General features: G+C 39.9%; 1 protein-coding gene across 1 annotated transcript in view; it reads right to left on the minus strand.

Moving 5' to 3' along the window:
- ascc3 (activating signal cointegrator 1 complex subunit 3) overlaps window positions 1–27,717 on the minus strand; it is a 522,713-nt gene that overhangs the window by 476,047 nt on the left and 18,949 nt on the right. The window contains exons 4-5 of the mRNA XM_080192820.1: window positions 15,298–15,881; window positions 7,869–7,989 (exon numbers count right to left, since the gene is read on the minus strand). Of these exons, the coding sequence (XP_080048946.1) occupies window positions 7,869–7,989; window positions 15,298–15,881 (705 nt within the window). The remainder of the gene's footprint in view (window positions 1–7,868; window positions 7,990–15,297; window positions 15,882–27,717) is intronic.

Genomic DNA, 27,717 nt, shown 5'->3' on the forward strand with positions numbered 1-27,717 from the left:
AGGATGCTGGCCTTCATAGCGAGGGGGATTGAATATAAACGTAGGGAGGTCTTGCTGCAACTGTACAGGGCACTGGTGAGGCCGCAGCTGGAGTACTGTGTGCAGTTTTGGTCGCTGCACCTGCGCAAGGATATTTTGGCCTTGGAGGGAGTGCAGAGGAGGTTCACTAGGCTGATACCGGAGTTGAGGAGGTTGAGCTATGAAGAGAGGCTGAATAGACTGGGCTTGTACTCGTTAGAGTTTAGAAGGATGAGGGGGGATCTTATTGAGACGTATAAGGTGATGAAAGGGATGGATAGGGTAGAGGTGGAGAGGCTCTTCCCGCTCAGAAAGGACAGCAGGACTAGAGGGCACAGCCTCAAGGTAAGGGGGGGCAGTTTAGATCGGAGTTGAGGAGGAACTTCTTCTCTCAAAGGGTGGTGAATCTCTGGAATTCTCTGCCCGTTGAAGTGGTGGAGGCTACCTCGGTAAATATATTTAAGACGCAGGTAGATAGGTTTTTGGTAGGCAAGGGGATTAAGGGTTATGGGGAGAAAGCGGGAAAGTGGAACTGAGCCACTTCAGATCAGCCATGATCTTATTGAATGGCGGGGCAGGCTCGAAGGGCCAGATGGCCTACTCCTGCTCCTATTTCTTATGTTCTTATATCAAACGCGCTAGAAGTTCTTACAGAGGAGGGCACAAATGAGTTTAAGAACCGATTTGTCTGGATCTGTGGAATTGTAGCCTTTTCCCCGAATGTACCCAACAGTAATACAGAGATGAGTGATGCTCATTATTCACGATACATTTTTTCTTTGGTCAAAACGCTCCAAGAGTAGATTGATTTTGTCAGGAAAGAGTTGCTCATCAATTACCATTCCTACCTAGTACAATAATCACTGCATCCTTAAAGAGTTTGCTTTCCTCAAATAAAAGAACTAGGCAGGACATTAAAAAAGGACAGCTAACACTGAAAAAAATGAAGTTTCATGATTGTCAGAATCACCCAAAAAGATTTCAGTTTTCTGAAGTATTATAACATGTCCCTGGCCACCACATCAGTAGGCTGTTACAATCTGAGGCCAGACTCCCAAGGTTTTGGTATGGTCCAGTTGGGGATCAATAATGTTTTGTTAAAAGTATACAAAGTTTGAGATTTAAGACACTTGCTCAGTGAAAAATGCCACAAGATTCCAACAGGTTACAAACAAAAATAAATTTTACTATACAAGATCAGAATGATAAAACTATTTACAATATCTTTCTTATACTCTAACATTCAGGCTAACATGAAATATATGTGATGTAACTGGCAAACTGCGATCAAACACACCACATTTTACAATAAATGGCAGGTGTAACCATAACCGAGTCCATGGCTTTCACAGATATCAGCCAACACTGAGTCAACAAATCTCACTAAAACCCTGTCTCTCTCATGAGGGATTACGACCTTCACCTCCAAAGATCATGCCTTGCAAATCTCTCCAAAAATCACTCCAACTTGGATGGTCTCAAAAATCCACTTCACTCAGTTTCAACCCCATCTCCTGAGGTTCTATTTCTCTAAATTCCCAAAACTGCATTGAAAGACCAAATCACAAGCACATCTTCAAGTCTTTGGCTGCACTGAGCAGAATACCATTGCCCTCAGGCCCAACACAATGATAGAATGTTGCGTGATTTTGTCCTGCCACTGAATTCCCATGACAGATCTCAGGTGTCTTTGATGGAAGCAATCCAGAGCTTTGGTATAAACACTAATGAACGTGTAAATACCTGCACGGAAGAAAGTAACATCGAAAAGATGGTGCAGACATGTCCTAAAAAGTCTTCTACCTGTTTCCACTTCCAACAATAATAAACACCAAACTTTTCAGACATAGATCAGACTTGGCATTCCAGATGCTAGAAAATTGCATGCAGAATTCCCCATCTATTTTTGAGTATGTTTACATTGCTCATACCAGCTTCAGAAAGCAACTTACACTCCCTGCCCCAGACCAAACCAATAAAATCAGTGGGTAAAACTGTTTTGTGTCTGTAGTTTCATTTTTCGAGTGTATAATGATCCCCATTACCACACCCCCCCAATTAATTTGCCACCTCAGCAAGTTTCAAATAATCAATTTAAGCAGATCGCATCAGGCCATAAATGGACAGACTTTATGAGCCATATAGTATAATTCCAATCCAATGAAAATAAATTAGAATATTAAGATTAGCCTACATTCAACCATCAGTCTCAATAAGTATGATTTTGTAGTAATTGTGCAGTACAACATGCTTCATCTACCATTTGGCAACAAAAGCAATCAAATGTGAAGTCATATTTGTCGTCAGATTTTCAATTATCTCTCTCAACTCCCGTGTCTTAAGCACACTAAAGAGCACAATACCAATAGCAATATTTTGTTTTTTTAATTAGGGTGGTTCATTACTTACAATTTGCTCATAACATCCAATCTCTGATCTTGTCAGTGGTTCAACGTCATTTCAATGTGATGGAACAGCAATTTTAAATAGTGTCCTTTATAGCAACTAACAATGCACAAAATTAAATGCTGTGTGTGGGATAACCTGTTATATATTTTTTGGAAATTCAGGATAATTTCTTGGTAAGTGGACTCTGCAATCAACTGCACAATACCATTCCTTATAATTTCTTAAAGTTACCTGCACAATTTGGCATCAATAATTCTTAATATAGTACCTGCAGCTTCATTAAAATACCCCAAGACATTTTCACAGGAATATTACCAGATAAAATTTGACATCAAACCACAGAAAGATATCAGGAGAGCTTGGTCAAAGAGGGAGCAGTCGGTGAGCTTCGCAGTATGTCACAATGGCACGATCCAAAGGTTCAAAACAAAATTGAAGACAATGGTGACTTTCACAGTCAATGGTGCATGTGACCACCAGATCTTCCTTTAGGATGCAAAGGGACAGGCAGTATTGAGGAAGCAGGGGGGCTCCAAAAGAACTTGGACAGTCTAGGAGGGTGGGCAAAGAAGTGGCAGATGGAATACAATATGGAAAAGTGTGAGGTTGTGCACTTTGGAAAAGGGGAAGAGGCATAGAATATTTTCTAAATGGGGAAATGCTTAGGAAATCAGAAACACATAGGGATCTGGGAACCCTTGTTAAAGATTCTCTTCAGGTTAGCGTGCAGGTTCAATCGGCAGTTAGGAATGCAATTTTCGCAGTCGAGAGGGCTAGAATAAAAGAGCAGGGATGTACTTCTGAGGCTGGTAAGACCCCATTGGGAGTATTGTGAGCAGTTTTGGGACCCGTATTTAAGGAAGGATGTGCTGGCCTTGGAAAGGGTCCAGAGGAGATTCACAAGAATGATCCCTGGAATGAACAGGTTATCATATGAGGAATGGTTGAGGACTCTGGGACTGTACTCGTTAGAGTTTAGAAGGATGGGGGAGGTATCTTATTAAAACTTACAGGATACTGAGGGACCTGGATAGAGTGGACGTGGAGAGGATGTTTCCATTAGTGGGAAAAACTAAAACCAGAAGGCACAACCTCAGGCTGAAAGGATGATCCTTTAAAACAAAGACGAGGAGGAATTCCTTCAGCCAGGGAGTGGTGAATTTGTGGAACTCTGTTGCAGAAGGCAGAAATGCGGTAGATAACTCCAGGTTTGAAAGTCATTTTCAATGTGGGCGGTGAAGGTAAGTACCTCGATGCTATGCTCCTTTCAGAATCCAGCTTGGTCCATAGGTAGTGAACCTTCCACGGTTGGTTGAACATGGTGCAAGATAATCCGCTCAAGCAATTTATAAGACATGGATAGAAAAGAAATTGGTCTGTAACTGGATACTACTTTAGGATCATTGCCAGGCTTTGGGATTGCAATGGTCCTAGTTTTCCACCAAATATTGGGTGGTTGCTTCTCTTCAGTTGTCCTGGTCAGGAACACAGAGAGTCATTTTGTCACCAAGAGGCCAAGGTGCTTAAGAAATTCAATGTAGGTTTGTTCATAACCCACAGCTTTGCCAGGTTTCAGTTACTTGATTGCTGATTTAACCTCATCTGTATTTATGGCTTGGGCTGGTCTTGTGTTCTTTGGCCTTTTGAAGGATTTAAGGTTCAGTGAAATGTGCAGTATAGATGCCAGAAGTAGCCATACGTAGATCTAAAAATGAAGTGCCAATCTGGCAAAGCCACAACACAGAATGACATGTAGGCTAAACAGCAGAAAGAGGAAGTAACAGGCAGAGCAAAGCAAAACCACAACCAACGATCAGATCAAAGCTCTGCAGTCTTGCCACATCTAGGTGTGAATGATGGTGCACAATTGAACAACTAACGAGAGACAGCAACACATAAGAACATAAGAAATAGGAGCAGGAGTAGGCCATCTAGCCCTTCGAGCCTGCCCCACCATTCAATAAGATCATAACTGATCTGAAGTGGATCAGTTCCACTTTCTCCCCATAACTCTTAATTCCCTTGTCTATCAGAAACCTATCTACCCGTGACTTAAATATATTCAACGAGGTAGCCTCCACCACTTCAATGGGCAGAGGATTCCAGAAATTCACCACCCTTTGAGTGAAGAAGTTCCTCCTCAACTCCATTCTAAACTGCTCCCCCCCCGCCCCACAATTTATTTTGAGGCCCTCTAGTTCTGTTTTCCTTTCAAAGCGGAAAGAATGTCTCTACCTCAACCCTATCTAGCCCCTTCATTATCTTGTAAGTCTCTATAAGATCCCCCCCTCAGCCTTCTAAACTCTAACGAGTACAGGCCCAGTCTATTCAATCTCTCCTCATAAGCTAACCCCCTCATCTCCAGTATCAGCCTGGTGAACCTTCTCTGTACTCCCTCCAAGGCCAATATATCCTTTTGCATCCTATCCATCACCTTATTCACTCCCTCAACCAACAGTGCTCAATGGCAGAGTGTACCATATAAAAGACGCAATCCTGCAACTTGCCAAACCTCCTTCAATAGCATCTTCCAAATCCATGACCTCTAACACAAAGAAGGACAAGAGCAGCACACATATGGGAACACCACCACCTGCATGTTCCTCTTCAAGTCATATGCCATTCTCCCTTGGAACTATATCACTGTCGCTGGGTCAAAATCCTGAACTCTCTCCCACAGCACTGTGGGTGTATCTATATCAAATGGATTGCAGTAGTTCAAGACATGGTTCACCTCCACTTTCTCAAGGGCAACAAATGCTGACCTTACCAACCAGGCTAAAGGTAAGCATTTCTGTAATTAAGTCTAATTGTAATTATACGGAGCTTTGGTGAGATCACACCTAGAGTATTGTGCACAGTTTCAGTTTCCTTATATGAAGAAGGATATACTTACCATTGAGGGAGTACAATGGAAGTGCACCAGACTAATCCCTGGGATGGCAGGATTGTCTTATGAAAAGAGGTTGAGGAAACTGGACATATCTTCTCTACAGTTTTGAAGAATGAGAAGTGATCGCATTGAAAGCTACAGAATTCTTATAGGCATGACAGGGTAAATGTAAATAGAATGTTTTCCCTGGCTGATATGTCCAGAACCAGGATCACTGACTCAGAGTAAGGAGAGGCCACTTGAGACTGAGATGAGGTGGAATTTTATCACTGAGAGCTGGTGGAATCGTTAAAATTTTCTACCCCAGATGGCTGTGGAAGTTCAGCATGTTAAAGATAGAAATGGATTGATTTCTGGACACTAATGACATATAGGGAAATTGGGAGAGCATGGGAAACTGGTATATAGATGATCAGCCATGATCTAATTAAAGAGCTGAATGGACTGCTCTTGTGCCCATGTCTAACATTAACAGCTTTTTCAAACATTTAATTATTGCACAATAAACTCATGGCATGCAATCCAAGGCTCACATCTCCAGGTGCAATAGTAGGCGATTCAGAATCACATTTAGAGAACATTAAAGCCAATACCTCAGATTCATAAGGCTGTTCGGAAAGACATGATTCTAGTTTTTACTCTAAAGCTATCGAACATAAAACCCATGAGGTAATCATAGGTAAATACCGCGTCATAATAAGTTATGAAGAAAGGTCAGGTAAGCTTGGGTTGTTTTCATTGGAGCAGAGAATACTGAGGGGAGATCTGATCGAGGTGTACAAGGTTATGAGGGACGTGGATAGAGTGGATAAGGAACAGCTGTTCCCCTTAGTTGAAGGGTCAGTCATAATGGGACATAGTTCAAGGTGAGGAGCAGGAGGTTTAGGGGGAATGCGTGGAAAAACCTTTTTACCCAGGAGGGTGCAGACGGTCTGGAATGTGCTGCCTGGGAGGGCGGTAGAGGCGAGTTACCTCATGTCCTTTAAAAAGTATCTGGATGAGCAATTGGCACATAATAACATTGAAAGATATGGGCCAAATGCTGGTAGATGGGAATTGGTGGGAATTCAGGTGTTTTTCATGTGACAATGCAGACTCGATGGGACAAAGGGCCTCTTCTGCACTGTATGATTCTGTGATTCCAATACCTTATTTAGATCTTAATTAATTTGGTGTGCAGTATTGTACTACACATTATAGGAAGAACACTGAGGTTTTAGAGGCAATGCAGTGGAATGCTGCTTGACATGTGGAAATACAAAAATGAAAAAAAATTTTAAATTTTTTTTGTCAGAGCAACATCAATTATGATCAAAAATTTAAATTATGAAAGAATGTTACAAAATAAGAAAGGTATTCTCAAATATTGTAGCAATAGAGAAATTAGTTCCATGTCATTTAATACGTCTATTGGTATTATCTTACAGACAATACTTCCCAAAGGAAAGACTTTTAATGAGAAAAACATACCCAATGTTACTGCCCTTCAAAACTTTCCTCTCCAAAGACTTTGAATGCATTGTTGTCTACCAAATGCATTATTCCTGCAATTTCTTATATGATCTTTCTAAATTGGGTTACTATCCTTGCTATGGTTCAAATTAAAAGCATGGACAAATTTTGGATGACTATATCTTATGGTCATTATTGCTCTTCTACTTTTCTCCAGCCCTGGACATAATCAACCACACCATCCTCTTCCAATATCTCCTGCTTGATTTCTCTTTTGCCTATTAGTGTATCCAGCAATGGAATATTTTTTTCCCACCTGCATGCAGCTATTTTTGGAATCTCCTATAGATCCATCTCTAAATCTGTACCCTTTCTTATCAATATGCTGTCCCTTCGCAACATTATCTGTAGTCACTGAGCTGTTGCACTAATGGTATTAAGCTCCTCCTCGCTACCATAACACAGAATTAAAGAAGGAGGCCATTCAGCCCATTAAACCTGCAGCGACAATTATCCCATTTAAACTCTGTCCCAGTAATCCCACATATTTACCCTGCTAATCCCCCTGACACCAAGGGGCAATTTAACATGGCCGCTCAACCTAATCTGCATATCTTTGGAGTGTAGAAGGAAACAAAAGCAGCCAGAGGAAACTCGTGCAGACACAGAGAGAATGTGTAAACAGTCACCCAAGGTCGGAATTGAACCTGGATCTCTGGCGTTGTGAGGCAACAGTGCTAACCACTGTGTCATCATGCTACCAAATACCTTCCAGGCCCTTTAATACTTTTCCTTGTTGTCATGCTTATTGACCAACAATCTTGGTGAGACACAACTTATTCTAGCTCAGAACAAGGAATTCTAAAACCTTTGACTTCAGACCCAACCACAAAATTTAATATCTTCAGCATTCACATTTTGATTTTGTCCCAATTAAGCATTTTGGAACTCTTGAAAACAATAAAGGCATTAAACAAATACAAACTTCCTGTGATGCAGATTGGACAAACACCACCTCTGAGAACTCATTAACTTTCAACCTAAAATTCAGCCTCAGCTCCATGACCAACTTTTCTTCAAAAAGAAATCTCCTTACCCTGAAGATAACTGAGCTTGAGGTCTGTCACGTGAGTGAAGTTTTTTTCTACAATCGAACGCCGGTGGTGCAGAAGTTTCTCAATTAGCTCCAAACCTTCAGGTCCAAGAAGTTCAAACAGCTAAAAATAGAGAATTTTGAAACAACAAGGTTTGATAAATGAATTAGGTACACATATTCCTCGCAAATATAAAACTCACCACTTTCCTGACAGAGGAAGATGTAACCATCATAGAATCACAGAAACCGTACAGTGCAGAAAGAGGCCATTTGGCCCAATGAATCTGTACCAACCCAAGCCCTGTCCCCATTTCCCTACATATTTACCCGCTAATCCCTCTAACCTACATATCTCAGGACACTAAGGGAGAATTTTAGCACGGCCAATTAACTTGACCCGCACATCTTTGGATTGTGGGAAGAAACCAGAGCACTCAGAGGAAGCCCAGCAAACACAAGGAGAATGTGCAAACTCCACACAGCCAGTGACCCAAGCTGGGAATCAAACCCAGGTCCCTAGAGCTGTGAAGCAGCAGCAACCATATCTGTGCTATATCAATACGTATAAGATTTTTATTTAATTATTTTATAGGATGTAGGTTGACATCACTGGCTAGGTCAACATTTATTGCCTATTCCCAATTATCCTCAAGAAGGTATTTGTAAGCTGCCTTCTTATACTGCTGCAGTCCCTGAGGCATTGGTACAGTGCTATTAGCAACGGAGTTCCAGGATTCTAACCCAGTGACAGTGAAGGATGGTGGGCAGCATGGAGGGGAACATCCAAGAGGTGGTGTCCCCATGGGTTTACTGCCCTTGTCCTTTTGGGTGGTGGCAGTCATAAGTTTGGAAGTTGTTGACTGAGGAGCTCTGGTGAGTTCCTGCAGTGCATCTTGTAGATGCTACACACTACGTTGGTGGTAAAGGGAGTGAATGTTTGTGTAAGGGGTGCAATCAAGTGGATCATTTTACCCTGGATACTGCCAAGCTTCTTGAGTGTTGTTGCAGCTGCACTCATCCCTGGAGGGAGTGCAGAGGAGGTTTACTAGGCTGATACCGGAGTTGAGGGGATTGAGCTATGAGGAGAGGCTGAATAAACTAGGCTTGTACTCGTTAGAGTTTAGAAGAATGAGGGGAGATCTCATTGAGACGTATAAGATGATGAATGGGATGGATAGGATAGAGGTGGAGAGACTCTTCCCGCTCAAAAAAGACAGTAGGACTAGGGGGCACAGCCTCAAGATAAAGGGGAGGCGGTTTAGAACGGAGTTGAGGAGGAACTTCTTCACTCAAAGGGTGGTGAATCTCTGGAATTCTCTGCCCGTTGAAGTGGTGGAGGCTGCCTCGCTAAATATTTTTAAGAAGCGGGTTGATGGGTTCTTGATAAGAGAGGGGATTAAGGGTTATGGGGAGAGGGCGGGAAAGTGGAACTGAGCCACAACAGATCAGCCATGATCTTATTGAATGGCGGGGCAGGCTCGAAGGGCTAGATGGCCTACTCCTGCTCCTATTTCTTATGTTCTTATGTTTTTCTTATGTTATCACACTCCTGTGCCTTGTAGATGATTGACAAGCTTTAGGGAGTCAGGAGATCTGCTGCTCACCACGATTCCTAGTCTCTGACTTGCTCTTGTAGTCGCACTATTTGAAATAGCTAGTCCAGTTCAGTTTCTGCTCAATGGTAACACCCAGGATGCTGACAGTGGAATATTCAGTGAAGATAATGCTACTGAATGTCAAGGGTTAGATTCTCCATTGTTGGAGCTAGTCATAGCCTGGTGCTTATGTGCCTCAAAAATTACTTGCCACTTGTCAGCCCAAGCCTGTGCAGATCTTATTACATTTGGATATGGACTGCTTCTGTATCTAAGGAGGTGCAAATGGTGCTGAACATTGCGCAATCAGCAGCAAACATCCTCTTTTGACATTATGATGGAAGGAAGGTCATTGATGTAGCAGCTGAAAATGGTTAGGCCTAAGAAACTCCTGCAGCGGCATCCTGCAACTGAGATGATTGATCTCAAACTACCATAAACTAACATGACCATCTTCCTTCGTGCTGGTATGTCTCTAAACAGCAGAGATTGTCACAATTCCCATACACTCTTTTCTTTTGGTCTTCTTGATGCCATGATGGGTCAAATGTTGCCTTAATGTCGAGAGCAGTCACTCTCACCTAACTTCTTGCGTTTAGCTATTTTCTCCCTGTTTCAAGGCCGTAATAAGATCAGGATCTGGGTGGCCCTGACAGAACTCAAACAAACTGAGCATCAGTGAGCAGATTACTGCCAAGCAAATGACACTTGATAGCACTGTTGATGTTCCTTCTATCACTTTATTGATGACTGAGAGTTGACTGATGGAGCAGGAACTGGCCAGGTTAGATTTGTTCTGTGCTTTGTGTACACAACGTACCTTGGCAGATTTCCACCTTGCCAGGTAGATGCCAGTGTTGCAGCTGAACTGGAACAGCTTGGCTAGAGTTTATAGTTCAGAAAAATTAACGCTTTAAACTGTATATTCTTCCTGATCACAGAATGTACTTTTTTGTTTTTGCTGCAAGGACATTTAAGACATTTATTCATAACATGCATTGGCTGGTAACTCAAAAGAAAATATCCAAAGAGAAAAGTCAGAATGAAGGTGTGATCACAACAGGTGAATACTGAAATAATCACATCTCATAGGAATATTTCATCATCACTTTATACTTGAGCATTTCATCATCAACCCCAAAGCACTTCACTCAAACCACTGAAATCAAGTATCTATCAAACACTATTTATTGCAAAAAAAACCAAAATTATATCCCCCCCTTAGTACAATGAACTGCCTTATTCTATTAAGACTGTAACACTAGCTCCCTTATTGTTCAAGAATCACTCAGCATCACCCTTCGGCTCAAACAGTGATAAGCTAAGAGATTGAAGCCTGATATGGCAAAATTTAAAATTACCTTCTAACATTCTGGTTCTCATTCTTTCACAGAATGTGGGCTAGGCCAACATTTGTCACCCATGCCTAATTACCTTGAATTGAACACTTCAGGGGGCAGTTGGGAGTCAACCACATTCCTATGGATCTGGAGTCACACATAAGCCAGATCAGTTAAGGATGTCAGATGTTCTTCCCGAAGGAACATGAGTAAACTAGGTGAGTACTTACAACAACCATTGATAACTTCATGGCTACCATTACTGAGAGTAGCTTTATATTCCAGGTTTCTTTTTATTCATCAAATTTAAATTCCACCAGCTGCCATGTTGAGATTTGAACCCTTTAGGTTGGCTCTCTAGATTTCTACTCCGGTGATATTACAACCACACCACTATCACCCTAGAGGTGTGTTACATATGTAAATCTTATGACATTTACACCAACACTACCAAACAGTGGAAATACAGGTGGAAATGCACATTCACTCACAGCCTTCTTTTCTCATAGTGTCAGGATGCAGAGGTGATCTAATAGCCCCAGAAAACCATAGGTTGCTCTACCTTTGAGGGACAGACCTGACTGGTGGTGATTTAACCTGAGGATCATCACACCTCAAGCGAGAAGCAGGTTGAAAAGACACGCCTTTGTGAATACCCTCAGCTGGTATGGGAATTGAACCTGCACTGTTGGCATTTCTCTGCATTATTAGCTGTCCAGCCAACCAAGCTAAACAGAAATAAGGTACAGGTTTAAGCGAGTTTAATTTAGTGTTTCTAAAGTAAAAGTTTATTTATTAGTCACAAGTAAGACTTACATTAACGCTGCAATGAAGTTATTGTGAAATTCCCCTAGTCACCACACTCTGGCCCCTGTTCAGGTCAATGCACCTAACTAGCACGTCTTTCAGATGTCTTTCTGTGCAGTAAAGGGTAAAACTCTCATTAGATTTGTTTAAACAAAGGTATTTGCATGTATAGGGTGATTGGTTTAATTTTAAACTGTGTCTCTATTGTGCTTAGAGTTTTTTTTACAGAAAATAAACAAGAGATTGGAGAAAGAATGAGATGTTGCTTAGCCACCAGAGGCCACTTTACAGGATAAAAATCTTTTAAGTTGCGTGTAACTGAACTCAAAGCAGAAGGAGCTTCAGCAGTGAGAGAAGGAACAGCTCAGTCCTGCTAGAAAAAAAAGCCAGACAACAGAGTACTGGGCAAGAAAGCAAATCCCAGAGAAACTAAATGATAATTAGCTCTAGAAAGTACAGAATGAAGAGAAGTTTCCAGGAACATAGAGAAAAAAGGAATTTGAATTTGAACAGGATACACTGTTCACTGAAATTAAAGACAGGAATGGAAACAGCGAGTTTTATTCAGGTGGGGACTGAGTAACTGAGTTCCTGAGAGACTGTATGAAAAACCTGAATGCTCTTGGCTATTCAAAACGAAGGAATACCGAAAGGAGAGATGGAAATCCTGGAAGTGGAATCTTTGCTGGGAACTGCTGAGGGAAAGGAGTGTTTGAATGAAGATTCTATGGCATATCTATTCATGTGTGGAGTTTGGAAACGCTCATGTGGAAGCCAGAGTTCAGCAAGGCTCACAGTGTAATAATAATCAGCTGGGGGGAGCTTCATAATGCTCAGAAGCTCGGTTGGTGCTATTCATCTCTTGCTTCAGAGCAGGGTGTTGTCTGACCATCTGTTGGGTTACTGAGAACATTACAGCCTAGGATATACTTTGTGACTTGTGTGTTCTTAAAGTCTGCATACGTTTGTGACGATTGTGAAGGAGCAAAGTGAAAGTATTACGGTCAAACTTCTCAGAGGGAATTTTCCCATCCCACAGAAATCATAGTGGCAGGGGATGGGCCATGCTGGGTCCATTGACCTTGGGAGGGACTTTCCGGTTTTGGGGGAGCTCGGCCGGAAAATCCCACTCTTCATGTTTAATAAATTTTTTTTATTGTTAAAAGCAAATTGTCTTTCCTGTGAGTTTTCAGCGAAGTTTTCAAAAACAAAAAGTAACGGTTAGTTTTTTTGACCTTGGGTTACATTCTGGGAACTTCCCATCTAGTAGTATCAAATGGGATTGTAACAAAAGTTACCCTGAGATTATGCTGTGGTAACTGACTTGCTCCACGAAGCAAGAAAACTTTATTAACTGCAGATAGGTAAGCAAATATCAGAGTTGTATAACTGTCTATTTTTTGAAAGCATTATCTGCATTTGAGTCATTTCACTTGCTGAAGGAGCAGTGCTCTGAAAGCTTAAATAACCATGTTGGACTATAACCTGGTGTCACGTAATCTCTCATCCTCCTTTTGAGTATCACTGGCGAAGCCAACATTTATTATTACACTGAAAAGCTGGTAGCGTGGAGGTTCTTAATCTTTGTGAAATACACATATCACAAAGGGACGGCATGGTGGCACAGTGGTTAGCACTGTGCCAGGGACCCGGGTTCGATTCCCAGCTTGGGTCACTGTCTGTACACTGTTCCCGTGTCTGCTTAGATATCCTCTGGGTGTTCCAGTTTCCTCCCACAGTCCAAAAGATGTGCTGGTTAGGTGCAGTCGCCATGCTAAATCCTGCCCCCCCAAACCCCCACCCCCCCCCATGCCTGCTTAGCCACCAGAGGCCACTTTACAGGATAAAAACCTTTTAAGTTGCACATAACTGAACTCAAAGCAGAAGAAACAGGCACCGGAGTGTGACGACTAGGAGATTTTCACAGTAACTTCATTGTGGTGTTAATGTAAGCAAACCTGTGACTCTAATAAGTAAATTTAAATTTACAAAATGAAAATTTCTCTAAACACTTCGGAGAACAGTTTAAAGGGGAATCAAAGATTAACGGGAGGTGTAACCATTCGGGAGTGTGCCTCCCATGGGCACAGGAGAACCCCAAAGCAAGTCTAAATGCCACCAACCAACACCCACCTGCCTTTGCCCATCACCTGTTCATGCCGTAAAAGCTTAATATCATAGGTATGCTTACATTAACACTGCAATGAAGTTACTATGAAAATCTTCTCGTCGTCACGCTCCGGCGCCTGTTCAGGCACAGAAGGGGAGAATTTAGCAACGGTGACTGCACCTAACCAGCATGTCTTTTGGATTGTGGGAGGAAACCAGAGCACCTAGAGGAAATCCACACAGATATGGGAACAGCGTGCAGACTCCGCACAGACAGTGACCCAAACCGGGAATCCTTGGCACTGTGAGGTACCAACGTTAACCACTGTGCCACCGTGCCGTCCCTTTGTAATTTGTATACTTCACAAAGATTATGAACCTCCACGCTAGTAGCTTTTCAGTGTAATAATAAATGTTGGCTTTGCCAATACTCAAAAGCAGGACGAGAGGTTACACGACACCAGGTTATAATCCAAACAGGTTTATTTAAAATCACAAGCTTTCAGAGCGTTGCTCCATCACCAGCTCATGCCGCAAAAACTGCCAGCAACAGACTTGGCTCAGGCCTTCCCCACTGCTGGTAACGTAACAGCGAGGAAAGAATGGCGTAATTAAGTGGCTACTTGAGGGTCCCCCCACCACTCTCTCCCCCCACCCTTAAATGATAGGCCGCTCAGGGGCAGACAAGTAAGACATACTCTGTAGAATCAACTCAGGTAGTTAGTCCCAATCACCTGCTCTTGCTCCATAAACCTGCAATTTCTTTATCTTCACATAATTCTCCAATTCTCTTTTGAAAGCCACAAGTGAATCTTTCTCCACTACATTCTCAGGCAGTGCATTCCTGATCACAACAATTTGGTGTGTAACCAAGTTTTTCCTTGTGTCACCATTGGTTATTTTGTCGATCACTTTAAATCTGTTCTTTGGTCTTGACCCTTCTGCCAATGGAAACAGTTTCTCACTATATTCTCTGTTCGGACCTGACCTGATTTTGAACACTTCTGTCAAATCTGCTCTGAACAGAACAGCCCCAGCATCACCAATCTACCCATTAAACTGAAGTCTCTCACTCATGGAATCATTCTTGCATTTTTTTTTTCTGGATCTCCACTACAGCCTTCACATCCTTCCTAATTGTGGTGCCCAAAATTGAATACAATACACCCAAATCAATGTTTTATAAAGGTTTGTCATAACTTTCTTGCATTTGTACTTTATCTATCTATTTATAAAGCCCCATTTCTAGATCATTAATTTAGATCATGAAGAGCAATGGTCCTAGTACTGACCTCTGGGAAAATCCATTACTTACCTTCCACCAATCCAAAAATCAATTGCTTGCTCACCGCTTTATATCACTCGGCCAACTTTGTGCCTACATTGCCACTTTCCTTTTTATTCCATGGGCTTTGACCTGGCTAACAAGCCTATTGTGCAGCACTTTACCAAAAGCCTTTTAGAAGTCCACATCAACTATACTACCATTAGCAACTGTCATTTTTTTCAAGCTACAAGTCTATAAGTGGGAAAAACAGCAATACAGCTTACACTCTTGCAGCCCCCAGACTGACTTACCTCATTTTGAAGTTCATCATCACTTTTAGTAGATGCCAGCATCTCGAACAATGTTCCACACAAGTCATCGGTCGTTGGTCTTTCTGTTGAATCTTGTAAGGTTCCAATAAGATAGCGATCAACTTCTTGCCTTAAAAATGAACCATCCACTTTGCTTGAAGACTTCAAATCTGGATTGTCAACTGATCCATTTTTAAAATCTCCTTGATAGTTATTTAAATATTTGTCGTAATCTAGGCTGAAATCCTTCTGGTTGTATGACTCCCAGTTCAAGGGCAATTCCTCTGAAGGTTCCAAAGTAAATGAATCAAATGAGAAATTAATGCTTTTACCGAAACGTACTTGAGAAAGCTGGTTTGCAGACTCATTTGCACGAACTAATTTCTGTAGTTCTTCTTCACTAAAATTCGAGGCAATCCTATAAACTGCATTACAAGCAGTAGTGGCAGCTGAAGGAGGGAATGGGCCAAACATTTGTTTGACAGCTTTTGTTTCTTCATGTCCGATGTGGTTCTTATCATAAAAAGTTCTGAAGAGAAAAACCGCAGCACTTTCAACAGTCTCCTGTTCCTGTTCAGTGCCAACTGCAAAGAAAATTCAGATTTTTACTTAAACCATTGAAATTTCAGCTGTTATACAGACAAGACATTCACTAGCATACCATTAACTAAAACTGTGACCAATTTCCTCTGAATTAGAAAAGCTTTGAAAATCCAGAGTTTAACATTTTATGCTATTAGCTGAAAATCTCCTCACAGATATGTCTATGCTGCTACACATTGCATTAATCATTCATTAAGTTCTCACATACTGTGTAAATCCCTAAACAGTACGCAATGAGGAATAAAATCCCATTGAAAAATTACATGATGTAGTTGTGACGATATTGTGTTTTTAAGAAATGTATTTGCGTCATGTTTCTGCTGAAGGGACTGTCTTACACTTCAACCCTGATTACAATGCTTAATTATTTACAGTCATCAGCCCATCTCCAAATCATGCAAGTTAATTGCTCCTAATTATTGGACTGCTTGTTTTATTCTGGGCTAATGCATTAGGGTTCTGTTAGAGTTGTCCCCTAGGGTTTGATTAGGTTGACTGACAAGAGAATTGTGTGTGGATGAAGCTAGGTTTAGAGAGAGGAAAGGCAGGAAGTGGCAGTTTGAATTTGAAAAGAGCAATTGCTCTGACTCTCTCTCGCTCTCTTTCTGGAAATTGAAGTCTGGGGACCTAGTTGAAAATAGGTAGCTCTCCAGAGATCTGCAAAAGGCAAGAGGAATTTTCTCTCTCTCTCTCACACTGGAGTTCTGCTCTATGAAGACAGGTTTTCCTCTGGAGGTTGCTGTCTGGGAGTCAAAAGACGGGTGTCTTTCTCTATCTGTGTAGAGAAGTTACAAGGCTGGAGGACTAGGAATTCATGTAAGCCTGTGTGTCTTGCTAACTTGTTCTTCAGAAGAATTTATACGTATGAATATTGCTTAAATTGGAACTAATAGAACTAGGTAGCAATTAAGAATTATACCTTGTCATGTTGAAGTATTTAAATGGGTAAAAGTTAGGCTAGTTCTGTGTTGTTGAATAAAGTTTTTTTAAAAAAGTTTCCTAGTAGGTCAATAGAATGACACTTGGAGCAGAACACCTTATGTTCAAGCCAATGCCAAAATCAAAAAGAGTTGGCATCTAGGTTCACTTCATAATATACCTTGGAGTTTCTCATTTGATCTCTAGCATAGTCTAGAATAGATCTCTTAGCAATGCCCATACAAGCAAGAATTCTAAGAAGTTTCAATTTTATTTTCAGTTCTTTGAAGGTGTACATTAGTTGAGCAAAAAATGCAACCTTGATATTTCAAAATTTGGATAGATCACAAATCCAGCCATCTCAACTATATGCACACAAGTTTAAAAAGGAAAAGTTTTTAAATTATAATATTGATAGCTGCAAGAAGAGGCAATTCAAAGTAAAAGGATCTGCATCACCAGAAAATTAGACATTGTTGAACCTATGAACAGAAATTTTAATCATGTATAAAATTCCAAATGTTATGCAATATCACACTTTTGATCATGGAAAAATGTACTCTAATCAAAATATTTAAAGATCATGACAAGTGGAGTTTGCACCTTCTCCCTTTCTGTGTGTGGGTTTCTTCAAGATGCTCCGGTTTCCAAAGATGTGTAGGTTAGGTGGATTAGCCATGGCAAATGTGAGGGGTTGGGGAATGGGGTAAAGGGCTAGGGTGTAAAACTCTTTCGGAGAATTGGTGCAGACTCGATAGGCTGGATGGCCTCTTTTTGGCACTATAGGGATTCTATGGTTCTCAGTTATAGTTAACATCCAAATGAGAATCAGTCTAAGTTACTATTTATGAAATCCCTGGTCATTTTAGTGTATTTTAGAAATGATTGCTTATTCTTTGAAGGCAACTAACTTCACATATAAAAGCAAGGCTTGAAAGTTTAATTTTATTGAACAAATTAGGAGCATTAAAAATTGCATTTTTTCTGTGTTGCCCAATGTAAGATTAAATGCATTTGAATACTCTCTCATTACATTTTTTGCATTTAAAATACACTAAATTTTATGCTTTCTTTATGCCTGATTTGCTGCCCTTACCAATACAAAATAAAACACATTACATACAAAGAAGAATACTTTCTTCTTTGACCCTCCAAATGTCATCAGCAGTACTTCCAACATTCTCAAAATTTTTGCGACATTATAAGAAAGAATTAAACAATGCTCCGAAAAAAATTGTTCAGATGAACAGCCTTGAGGAGGGTCTGGTAATTATGTCATCGTCAAAGGCCAAAGAAAAAGCAAATCTTCGGTTACAGACTTCACTGTTTCAAAGTGATCCCTTCATCCTTCAGAGGAGCTAAAGGTTCTTTCTCTTACTCATTTCTATAAATATTACAAAATTCCCATTGGCTAAAGCTCCAATCTGTACTTGTTTTTGCCATAAAACTAGTTTGCATTGTAACATAGCTATAGCAAATCAACACTAAAGCTCCCAAAATTCTTAATGATCCAAAATATGATGTGTTCTACTTTGCAATATCAGAATAAATTTTCATAATGCACAGTTCAGTGGAGGGCACATTGAATACACTTTCCACAACAAACCATTTTCATAAACTCTGTTCCACAAGTGATATTTGCCTTTTTGATAATGTAAAACACGAACAGATTTTATGTTTTAGTACATTTCCAGTTGAAACATAATAACCACTTTCAAATTATAACCTGACTGTAGCAGCCACAAAAGTTTTTGTCAGACACTTAATGGAGATTGGTGCTAATTCAAAGCAATACCGTATCATTTTTCCTGTTCAAATCTGTTACATGTATGTGTTGAAGTCAGTTAATTTTCCTTCACCAAAGTATTGCCTCATGAACAGAGATAATAGAGAAGGGCATATAATTACCAATTAGCCACAAGAGTGTTACACAATGTTAGAACTACACTTAACTATACTTCATGTAAACTGAAATGAAAGCATCATGCCAACATACAAAAATTGTGCTAAAAGAATTTTTAAAATTATAATTTAAAATATACAGTCTACGGTGCATATTTCCTAAATGACAACTGAACAGATTCACTGCCAAAAACAAAACAGATAATCTATGTTTAAGTGTGTGTCAATCCTCAATGGAATGATTCAAAGGTAAAATGCAAGGAAAACATGTTACATTCCTTGATTCCGCTCTCTGAAAGTGGCAAAATTCTATGCCATTAGAGAACCCAACATTAAAATTGGGTCATGAACTTAAGGGTCACTGTTACTCAAAAGGTCATATGTGAACAAGCCATTGAAAGAATGCTCATATTAGTCAGGGCTTACTTCTGAAGGTGCATGATGAATGCTCAAATGAATAATTGCCCACAATCTATTACTGCCAACCTGATATAACTGATAACTACATTTTCATTTAATGCTCCAAAATACAAAATTGCAACTAATTTACAAACAAATGATTTCACGTATATTTGTACAAACTTTCCACAATTTTAAATAGTTGATAAGATATGAATAAAAGCACAAAAACTGCAGATGCAACAAAAACAGAAAATGCTGGAAAATCCCAGTAGGTCTGACAGCATCCATGGGGAGAGAATAGAGCCAACATTTTGAGTCTCGATGACCCTTTGTCAAAACTGATAGCAAAGAGAATCAGCTGAGATTTGTAGCACGAGGGTGGAATGGGACAAAGGGAATGTAAATGAGGATACAGAAGGCTGAGGTGGTGCCAAAGAGTGTCCACTAAATTATCAGAATACACGGACGGCAGAACAAAAGACTATATTGTTAAAGGACTACCTGAAGAATGTGGCAGTCCTTTATAAATAGCTTTTACTGGCCTTAACTTTGTTGTATTAATAACCTGCCACCATAAAGAAAAAAAGCCATTCTTGTTTGCTAAGTAATTAAGTCCCGCTTCAGAATGAAGGACAATTCTTTCCCTCGCCCCAAACCTTTTTAACTTCTACTCAGTCCGGAACCTAATTAGACTTGGAACAGTACAAATAACCAAGTATTAATATGTCAAACTTGGCTCAATGACAGCATTCTCACCACTGAGTCAGAAGGTCTTGATCTCAAGTCCCCTCCACTGATTTGAGCGTGTAATCTAAGATGCCATTTCAGTACAGAGAATGTTGCACTTTGAATGAAATGTTCATTGGAACTTCCACATGCCTTCTCAGCTGAAGATGAAAGGTTCCATTGTACTACTCGAAGATGAGCACACAGCTCTCACTATCTTGGCCAACATTTATCTTTTGATTAATATTGCTAAAACAGATTATCTGGTCAGTTTGAATGATGAAGCTGTTCCTCAAATTAAATTCTGCACATGGCCTCTAAATCTCATACTCTTTGTCTCCTATTCTAGCTTGCAACTCTGATCAGTTTCTTTGAAAGGCTACAATGGAACTTCCTTCTTAGATTAAAAAAGCCCCTTAAATCTACAGCCTCTGTCCTGTGATACAAGGATCAACTTTGTGGCTCTTACTGTATTTATAACACGCTACAGGAGGGTTTTCCAGCCATTGTACTATAGCACATTTGGTATTATTGTGAGAACTGTCCAAGCGTGCCATGATGTTTTGTACAAAGGTAATGAAAATCAAATGTAAAACAAACAATATTCAATATTGTTGAACAATAAACAAAGAATATGCGATATTCAAAGCAACAATTCATAAAACTTGTGAAAATTAAATGCCAAATACTTTAAAAATGAGGTAACAGCTTTTCGATCCTAAAACAATAAACATTCTGAACGTAAGCAGCCAAAGGGTGAAAGCAAGACATGATAGTTTTTCTTAGTCACCATAAAAAACCAAGCAATGGTATTTGCATGCTTTTTTAGGGATAGCGAAACAAGGCAAAACAATTAGCAGACGCAGCAAAATTGACCATATCCACATTTCTTTGCCAGGTTTACACTATAATCCCCTGATCTAAGAAGAAATGGATGAGTTTAATTCCTCTGCTTATTCATTTCATAATGCAAAGAGGTGGAATTCAGACACCTGAACTGAATATTGCATGTGGAACAAATGTAGGGCTAAGAATAATTGAATATAGTTAAGTTGAGCGGATTTTGAAAAATGTGTCTGTCCACACTGTTGAAGGCAGTGTATTCTGTGGTGGATTTTAAACATTAATGAATTTGATCCTTATTTAGTTTGCTGTATTGCAAACCTGTCATAAGACTATAACCATAGTCAATGTGACGTTTGTGAGCAATCGATTCTGCTGGAAAAAAAGGGTATGCTATGGAATTGTTTGTCTCATTGAAGACTGCTATGTTACCAAAAAGATTGAGAACGACTGCTCTGCAAAATAATTCAGCTGACACAAGGGGTGGGATTTTGCTGCCTTGCATTGCCTGAAACCAGAAATTCTACCCAAAGTCAACAGACCTTCCCATAGTCCACTCTTGCCCCCTCCGATTCCCTTGATGGGCGAGGCAGTAGAATTCTGGCGAAAATTTCATGTATGATGCCACCGATTCTTAGTGTATTGTATAACTAAACCATTTTGGATCAATTTATCTAAACTTATTTCATTTGCAATCTATCTTAATTTGGTGACAGCTAAATAATCCTCTGGTAGGCATTCAATTTTATATCAATATTTATCCACCCGCACCTCTGATTTCCGAACAACGTACCCTTTTGTTATAGGGCCGTTACAGTTGTTTTCTTGTGGTATTTAAAACTATCAATACCCTCAAGCAGCCAAAGTCACAGAGTGGTTTAAGGTGATTTACTTGAGCTACAGAACTCTGAATGAAGTCATTCAAACCATTCAGAGTGAAAAATTCAGAAATACAAAGGCAGTTAAAGTCTCAGCTTTGATTACAAGTAAATAGCATACACCACTAAAAGAATGAGTAATCTCCATCCATTCATAGTTATTAATTAGTGTATCATATAAAAATACAGTTTTTAAAACCAATCACAATCACCTTACAATTGCTTAATTTTAATATCCAATTGATGTGAGGTTTTTACTGGCCTCAGTTGACTATTGTTTTCTTCTATCTTTTAGGCATTTCAATTGTGTCTGGATATTAGAACATGGATCACTCCCTTGTCCAATGCATGATTTAAAGGCCTTCTCCCAGCACAGTATCTTTCTTTCTTCCTTATCTAAAGGTCAGATGTCTGGAACTAGTCGCTTACTATCCTGCAATTAAACCATGTAGGCTTTTGTGATTTGTCCCCTTTAACCCTTTTCACTGGACACAATTATTAATTTGTTCCATAAATTATTATTATGGGTATTGATCCCCCTCACCTCTAAAATAACACTTGCTATTCTTAACAAAATTCACCTCCTTCTATTTCTCAATATCGCATCTCTGTAATTGCTTGACTGGAACAGAAATTAAGATTAGGGAGGTAAATCTAAACTACTTCAGTATAAGAGTGATAAACTGGAGGATTTAACATAAATCTACAAACTTGTTCTCAGAGGTTGAACTTAAATCTACAAATTTGAAAAACCATGCCTAAGATCAGTGATATAAGTCATTGTTTATTCAACTGTCATATGCAATAACTTATCATGGTCATATAAGTGTTGGAAGTGGAATTTATGATTTGTATCTTGTGACCACTTTGAAATGCAAGATATTGAAACACATGCTCTGATCAAACTTGACCAGGAAAGACAGGTTTATGATAGTTGAACATGCAGAGTCCACCATGCAATATGTGCTAAAGATGCTCCATAAACATCTTTGTATTCAGCAACATGAAGCAGCAGCAACAGTGTTAAGTTTGTAATACATATCTTCCATTCTGAATAGTGCTGTCCTTGAGTCTGGAGAGAAATCACTTCTTTCACTGTCTGAAACATGGGACTTCGGAATGGCAAGTGGAAGCTACCTTTAATTTTCAATTTCAGATTAATGAGTGCAGCACCCACCTCTCCAAATGTCTGTTGCACTGCCACTGGCAAGATCATCCGATAAATTAGTCATGCAGGTCAAAGCAAAGGTAATCCCATTGGCAGACAACAGTGAATATACTGTGGATTAATGTCAAGCCGAACAATACAAACTTAGGGCAGCACGGGTTTGATTTCCGGCTTGGGTGACTGTCTGCACTTTTTTCCTGCGTCTGCGTGGGTTTCCTTCGGATAGTCTGGTTTCCTTCCACAGTTTGAAAGACATGCTGGTTAGGTGCAGTAGCCATGCTAAATTCTCCTTCAGTATACCTAAATAGGCACTGGAGTGTGGTGATTAGAGAATTTTCAGTGACTTAATTGCAGTATTAATTTAAGCCTACTTGTGACTATTAAATAAACTTAATTTTACTTTTGTACTGTCTGAAATCTTAATGCAGTCTCCGACAGTCTTCACTAATCTCAATTTGGTTATTCTTATCCATTAAACACAACAAGACCAGCCAATCTCTCAGCCATGCGATCTGAATAATCTGTAGGAGTGTCCACCTGGTTTCTTTCAATCAAGGCATTGCAGATCCTTAAATTCAAGGAAAGCTGAAAAGACCTGGGGCTCACAATAACCTGTTTAACCCCATTAATTATGGCCAAGAATAACCGTTCCAATCATTCAACTGAACAATGATTCAGTACCTCTTTGCTCAAAACACACAACATCTGATGAAACAAAAAGACAAAATGCTGGAAAATTTGGTCGCATCTGTGGAATGAGAATGGAACCAATTATCTGAGTCAGGATGACCCTTCGTCAGAGCTCAGATTCCTGCACCTGCAGTATTTTGCCTTTGTCTCAATATCTAATGAACTCTCCCCAATATCTAAGAAGGTCAGGTGCATAAATCAAAATCTGACAACAGCCCAAGATCATACTTAAGCAAAACTGAGAAGATAAAATTTATTGGCAACAGTTGCCTGTCCTTTGCTGTCTGTCAGTGGTAATATTAACCTTGACCCATTTCCTCATAAGGGTCTAACTGACTTAGGCAAACCAGCTAAATTTTTTGTTAAGTCTACCTGGCAGACACCATGCATCAGATTGTCTCTTGTGACTAAAGCTCTTCATCCCTTGAGTCCATTTGCTTCAGTTCTTTCTTCAGTGGAACTGGACACTCAAACTTGTCTTATCTCGGCCTAACAGACTAACAAAATGTCAGTGAGTAACTATGAAAATATTAGTCTCTCAATCTCAGGTACAGCCTGCCTGGAAAAGAGGGAAATAGCAGAGGCTTGGTACACCACAATCATGGAAGTGTAGTGATTCAGAACCATGGAGGGATTTATGGGAGATTTCCAAATTGGAGACGGGGGTTAACAGTCAGAGAAGACAAATCTATTTAGTGCCTGGGACTTTATGTAGTTCAAGAAATGAGATGTTGCATTCTGGATGAACTTGGTCATAGGAAGTGCTGAAAAAAATCTCAGATGACTGTGTTTTGGCAGCGAAACAGATGAAGCAGGGGCATGCTTGCTGGCTGAGTGAGTGGGCGAGGACCTGGCAGATGGAGTATAACATTGGCAAATGTGAGGTTATTCACTTCAGAAGAAATAATAGTAGGATGGGATATTATTTAAATGGTGAAAAGTTGCAGCATGCTACTGTGCAGAGGGACCTGGGGGTCCTTGTGCACAAATCACAAAAACTCAGTCTGCAGGTGCAGCAGGTGATCAAGAAGGCGAATGGAATGTTGGCCGTTATCGCGAGGGGGATAGAATATAAAAGCAGGGAGGTCTTGCTGCAACTGTACAAGGCACTGGTGAGGCCGCATGTGTGCAATTTTGGTCCCCTTATTTGCGAAAGGATATAGTAGCCTTGGAGGGAGTACAGAGGTTGATACCGGAGATGAGGGGATTATGAGGAGAGATTGAGTAGATTGTACTCGTTGGAGTTTAGAAGGCTGAGGAGGGATCTAATAGAGACATATAAGATAATGAAGGAGCTAGATAGGGTAGAGGTAGAGAGATTCTTTCCACTTAGAAAGGAAACCAGAACTAGAGGGCACAGCCTCAAAATGGCGCGGGGGGGTGGGCAGAGTTGAGGAGGAACTTCTTCTCTCAGAGGGTAGCGAATCTCTGGAATTCTCTGCCCATTGAAGTGGTGGAGGCTACCTCGTTGAATATGTTTAAGTCACGGATAGATAGATTTCTGATCGATAAGGGAATTAAGGGTTATGGGGAGTAGGTGGATAAATGGAACTGATCCACTTCAGATCAGCCATGATCTTACTGAATGGCAGGGCAGGCTCGAGGGGCTAGATGGCCTACTCCTGCTCCTATTTCTTATGTTCTTATTAAGATATAAGTAATTGTCAATGCACCCAGATATAGGGCATGAAACTCAGAGTAATTTTCTGGCCCTTCCCACCACCCAGAAGGACCCCCCATAGTAGGTTCCCCGCCAATAGGTCAGACAAGCTTTGTAAAAACGTGTAGAGTTCAGTGGGACTGGAAGACCCCACCAGTAGACAATCGCACACTACATCCGCTGCAGGGAAACTTGCCATGGAGGGCCAGAAAAGTCCATCTGGGACATACGTTAAAAATTGAGGAAAATCAAACTAAAAAAATTAAATTAGGATAAAATAAATAAAGAGAAAAAAGGAGATTAAAAAGCACAGTTATCTGAAGCAGTGTTTTGACATGCGAATTAGCCTTGCAAAGAGAAAAGCAATCCTATGTGACCAGGAGAAAATGATAGGGTGTAGAAGCGGTAACTTCAAAGTGGAGAGATAACGGAATTGGCACTTGTATCCTAAAAGCCAAGTTCCCAGGGTGGCTGACGTCAAAGGAAAAGAACGATCTATCCATAGCACAATAACTGGAGAAAAGAACACATAGTAGCTGCTACTTTCACAGCCACACCCAGCTGCAGAAAACTCTCTCTCCCAAGAGCAAGTTATTGCTTAAAATCTAAAACTCGAACAGAAAAGATTGCACCTTCAATGAAACTGAAAATGGTTTTCCTAAACATGGAAAAATAACTGTGCATGGTAACTACCTGCTGGATTTAGCTCAGAGAGTTTACAAGATTCAATGTTGTCTGGGGGGAAAAAAGGCATCTCAGAGTTCAGGAAACATAGGTAGTTGGGAACAAAAGGGTAATGTCATGAGGTGCTGTGTGTATAGCCGTCTGTATAGCTAACTATACTAATGTAGTGTATCATAGTCCTTCATGTTGTGTGTTTTTCTTAAGTTAATAAATATTCTTTATTAATCGATCACAACAAGATCAGGCTGTTTCTCCCTATTTGCTTATCTTTTATCACATTATACCAAATTGAAATATCCATCGCTAAGGACTGGTGTTCCAAGTTACCCTTCTGGGTTTTGGGATACGCTCGCATTTAATATCAGTGGCGTTCTTAACATATTTAAAATGTAATGTAATTTGTGGAGCTGCAGATTCAAGAGCTAATTTCTCTCTTTTGTTTGGTTATTACCAAATAAAAGCGATTATTGAGTTATGAGACAGGTGTAAAGACATAAATCTCAAGGGTGACATTAATTATAGCCACTCTTTGAAGAGAAATAATATGATAATTGACTTTTATTTAAGATCTTGGCTAGATCTTAATCTTTTAGGAAGTCAATTCTTAGCTGGTCACGCTGCATCACTGCACTGCAAGGGCCACTTGTGAAATTTTGATCACTTTTTCTTCTTTATTACACCAAATTAAGTTTAACACAATTTGTCAAGGACTTAATTTAACGTGAAATAGTGTGCTTTTGCTGAACCTTTCGTTTTTCTAATCCCAGATGATATCGAGCTGCAAAATGACCCAATCTGTTTTTTTTAAACCTCGTGTTCCCTCTATTCAAACTTCCATTTCATGAATTAGTCTTCAGACAATACATCAGTGTGACAGTATGAATTTACAAATGAATAGATTAGAGCAGACTCATTTCAAGACAGATATTTCTTTGGCAGCATTTATTTTAAAACAAATGGAGCAGCAAATGTTTTCTGACCTATTTGGGCAGGGAAGTCCAAGTGTTTGAAATTAAGCAAGGCAACTACGCAGACGGCACATTTATACCAAAATATCTGCACTGGTGCTAATTCAACACATCCCCAGATCATTCCAACCCTTGTTAAGAAAAAATGTTTAAATACTCTTTGCTTAGTTTTGATTTTCCTTTGTTAAGTACGCACATAACACAAAAATTGTATTTTTTAACTGTGCAAAAAAATCTGTGAACAAATTGCAGCATAGGCCATAACTGGTAAGGAATGAACTTCTGAATAAGTGACACTTCAGTTACATTTTATGATGTGGAGATGCCGGCGATGGACTGGGGGAGGCACAGTAAGTCATCTCACAGCACCAAGTTAAAGTCCAACAGGTTTATTTGGTAGCACGAGCTTTCGGAGTGCTGCCCCTTCACCTGATGCTACCAAATAAACCTGTTGGACTTTAACCTGGTGTTGAGATTCTAACGATTACATTTCAGTGAGACCACTACTTAATTGGAAACTGAAGTACTCTAGTCTTAAGGTCTCTGCACAATTCAGCAATGACAACACTCAACAAGCATCACACAGCAGCACAAGCCCTACCTGCCACTGCACAAGTAGACTCATCACAGACAACAGATATCAAACTGCAAACGTCAGAATGTAAAATCAAATCTACAAACACAGAAACTAACCATGAATATTTAATCACAGGTGATGCAATTAATATACAAAGTTTTGGACCACAAAATCATTTAAATGCATCAACAAGTCTATCCAGAAATTTACATTAGGACTGTACGTGCTCTTCTTCCTTCCATGCTCAATACGGACAAAAAAATCTTCAATTCAAATTCTTTCTGCCATTTATAGATAATCTCGATTTTTCAATCTTACTAACTTTAAGCATTAGACTATGAAAGAAAATTAACTGATTTCCAAGTCATTTTCAACACAATCCTATAAAACCAAACGAAATA

Source organism: Carcharhinus amblyrhynchos, chromosome 7, assembly GCF_965287045.1.
Source record: "Carcharhinus amblyrhynchos chromosome 7, sCarAmb.v2.hapA, whole genome shotgun sequence".
In the NCBI taxonomy this organism is placed as follows: domain Eukaryota; kingdom Metazoa; phylum Chordata; class Chondrichthyes; order Carcharhiniformes; family Carcharhinidae; genus Carcharhinus; species Carcharhinus amblyrhynchos.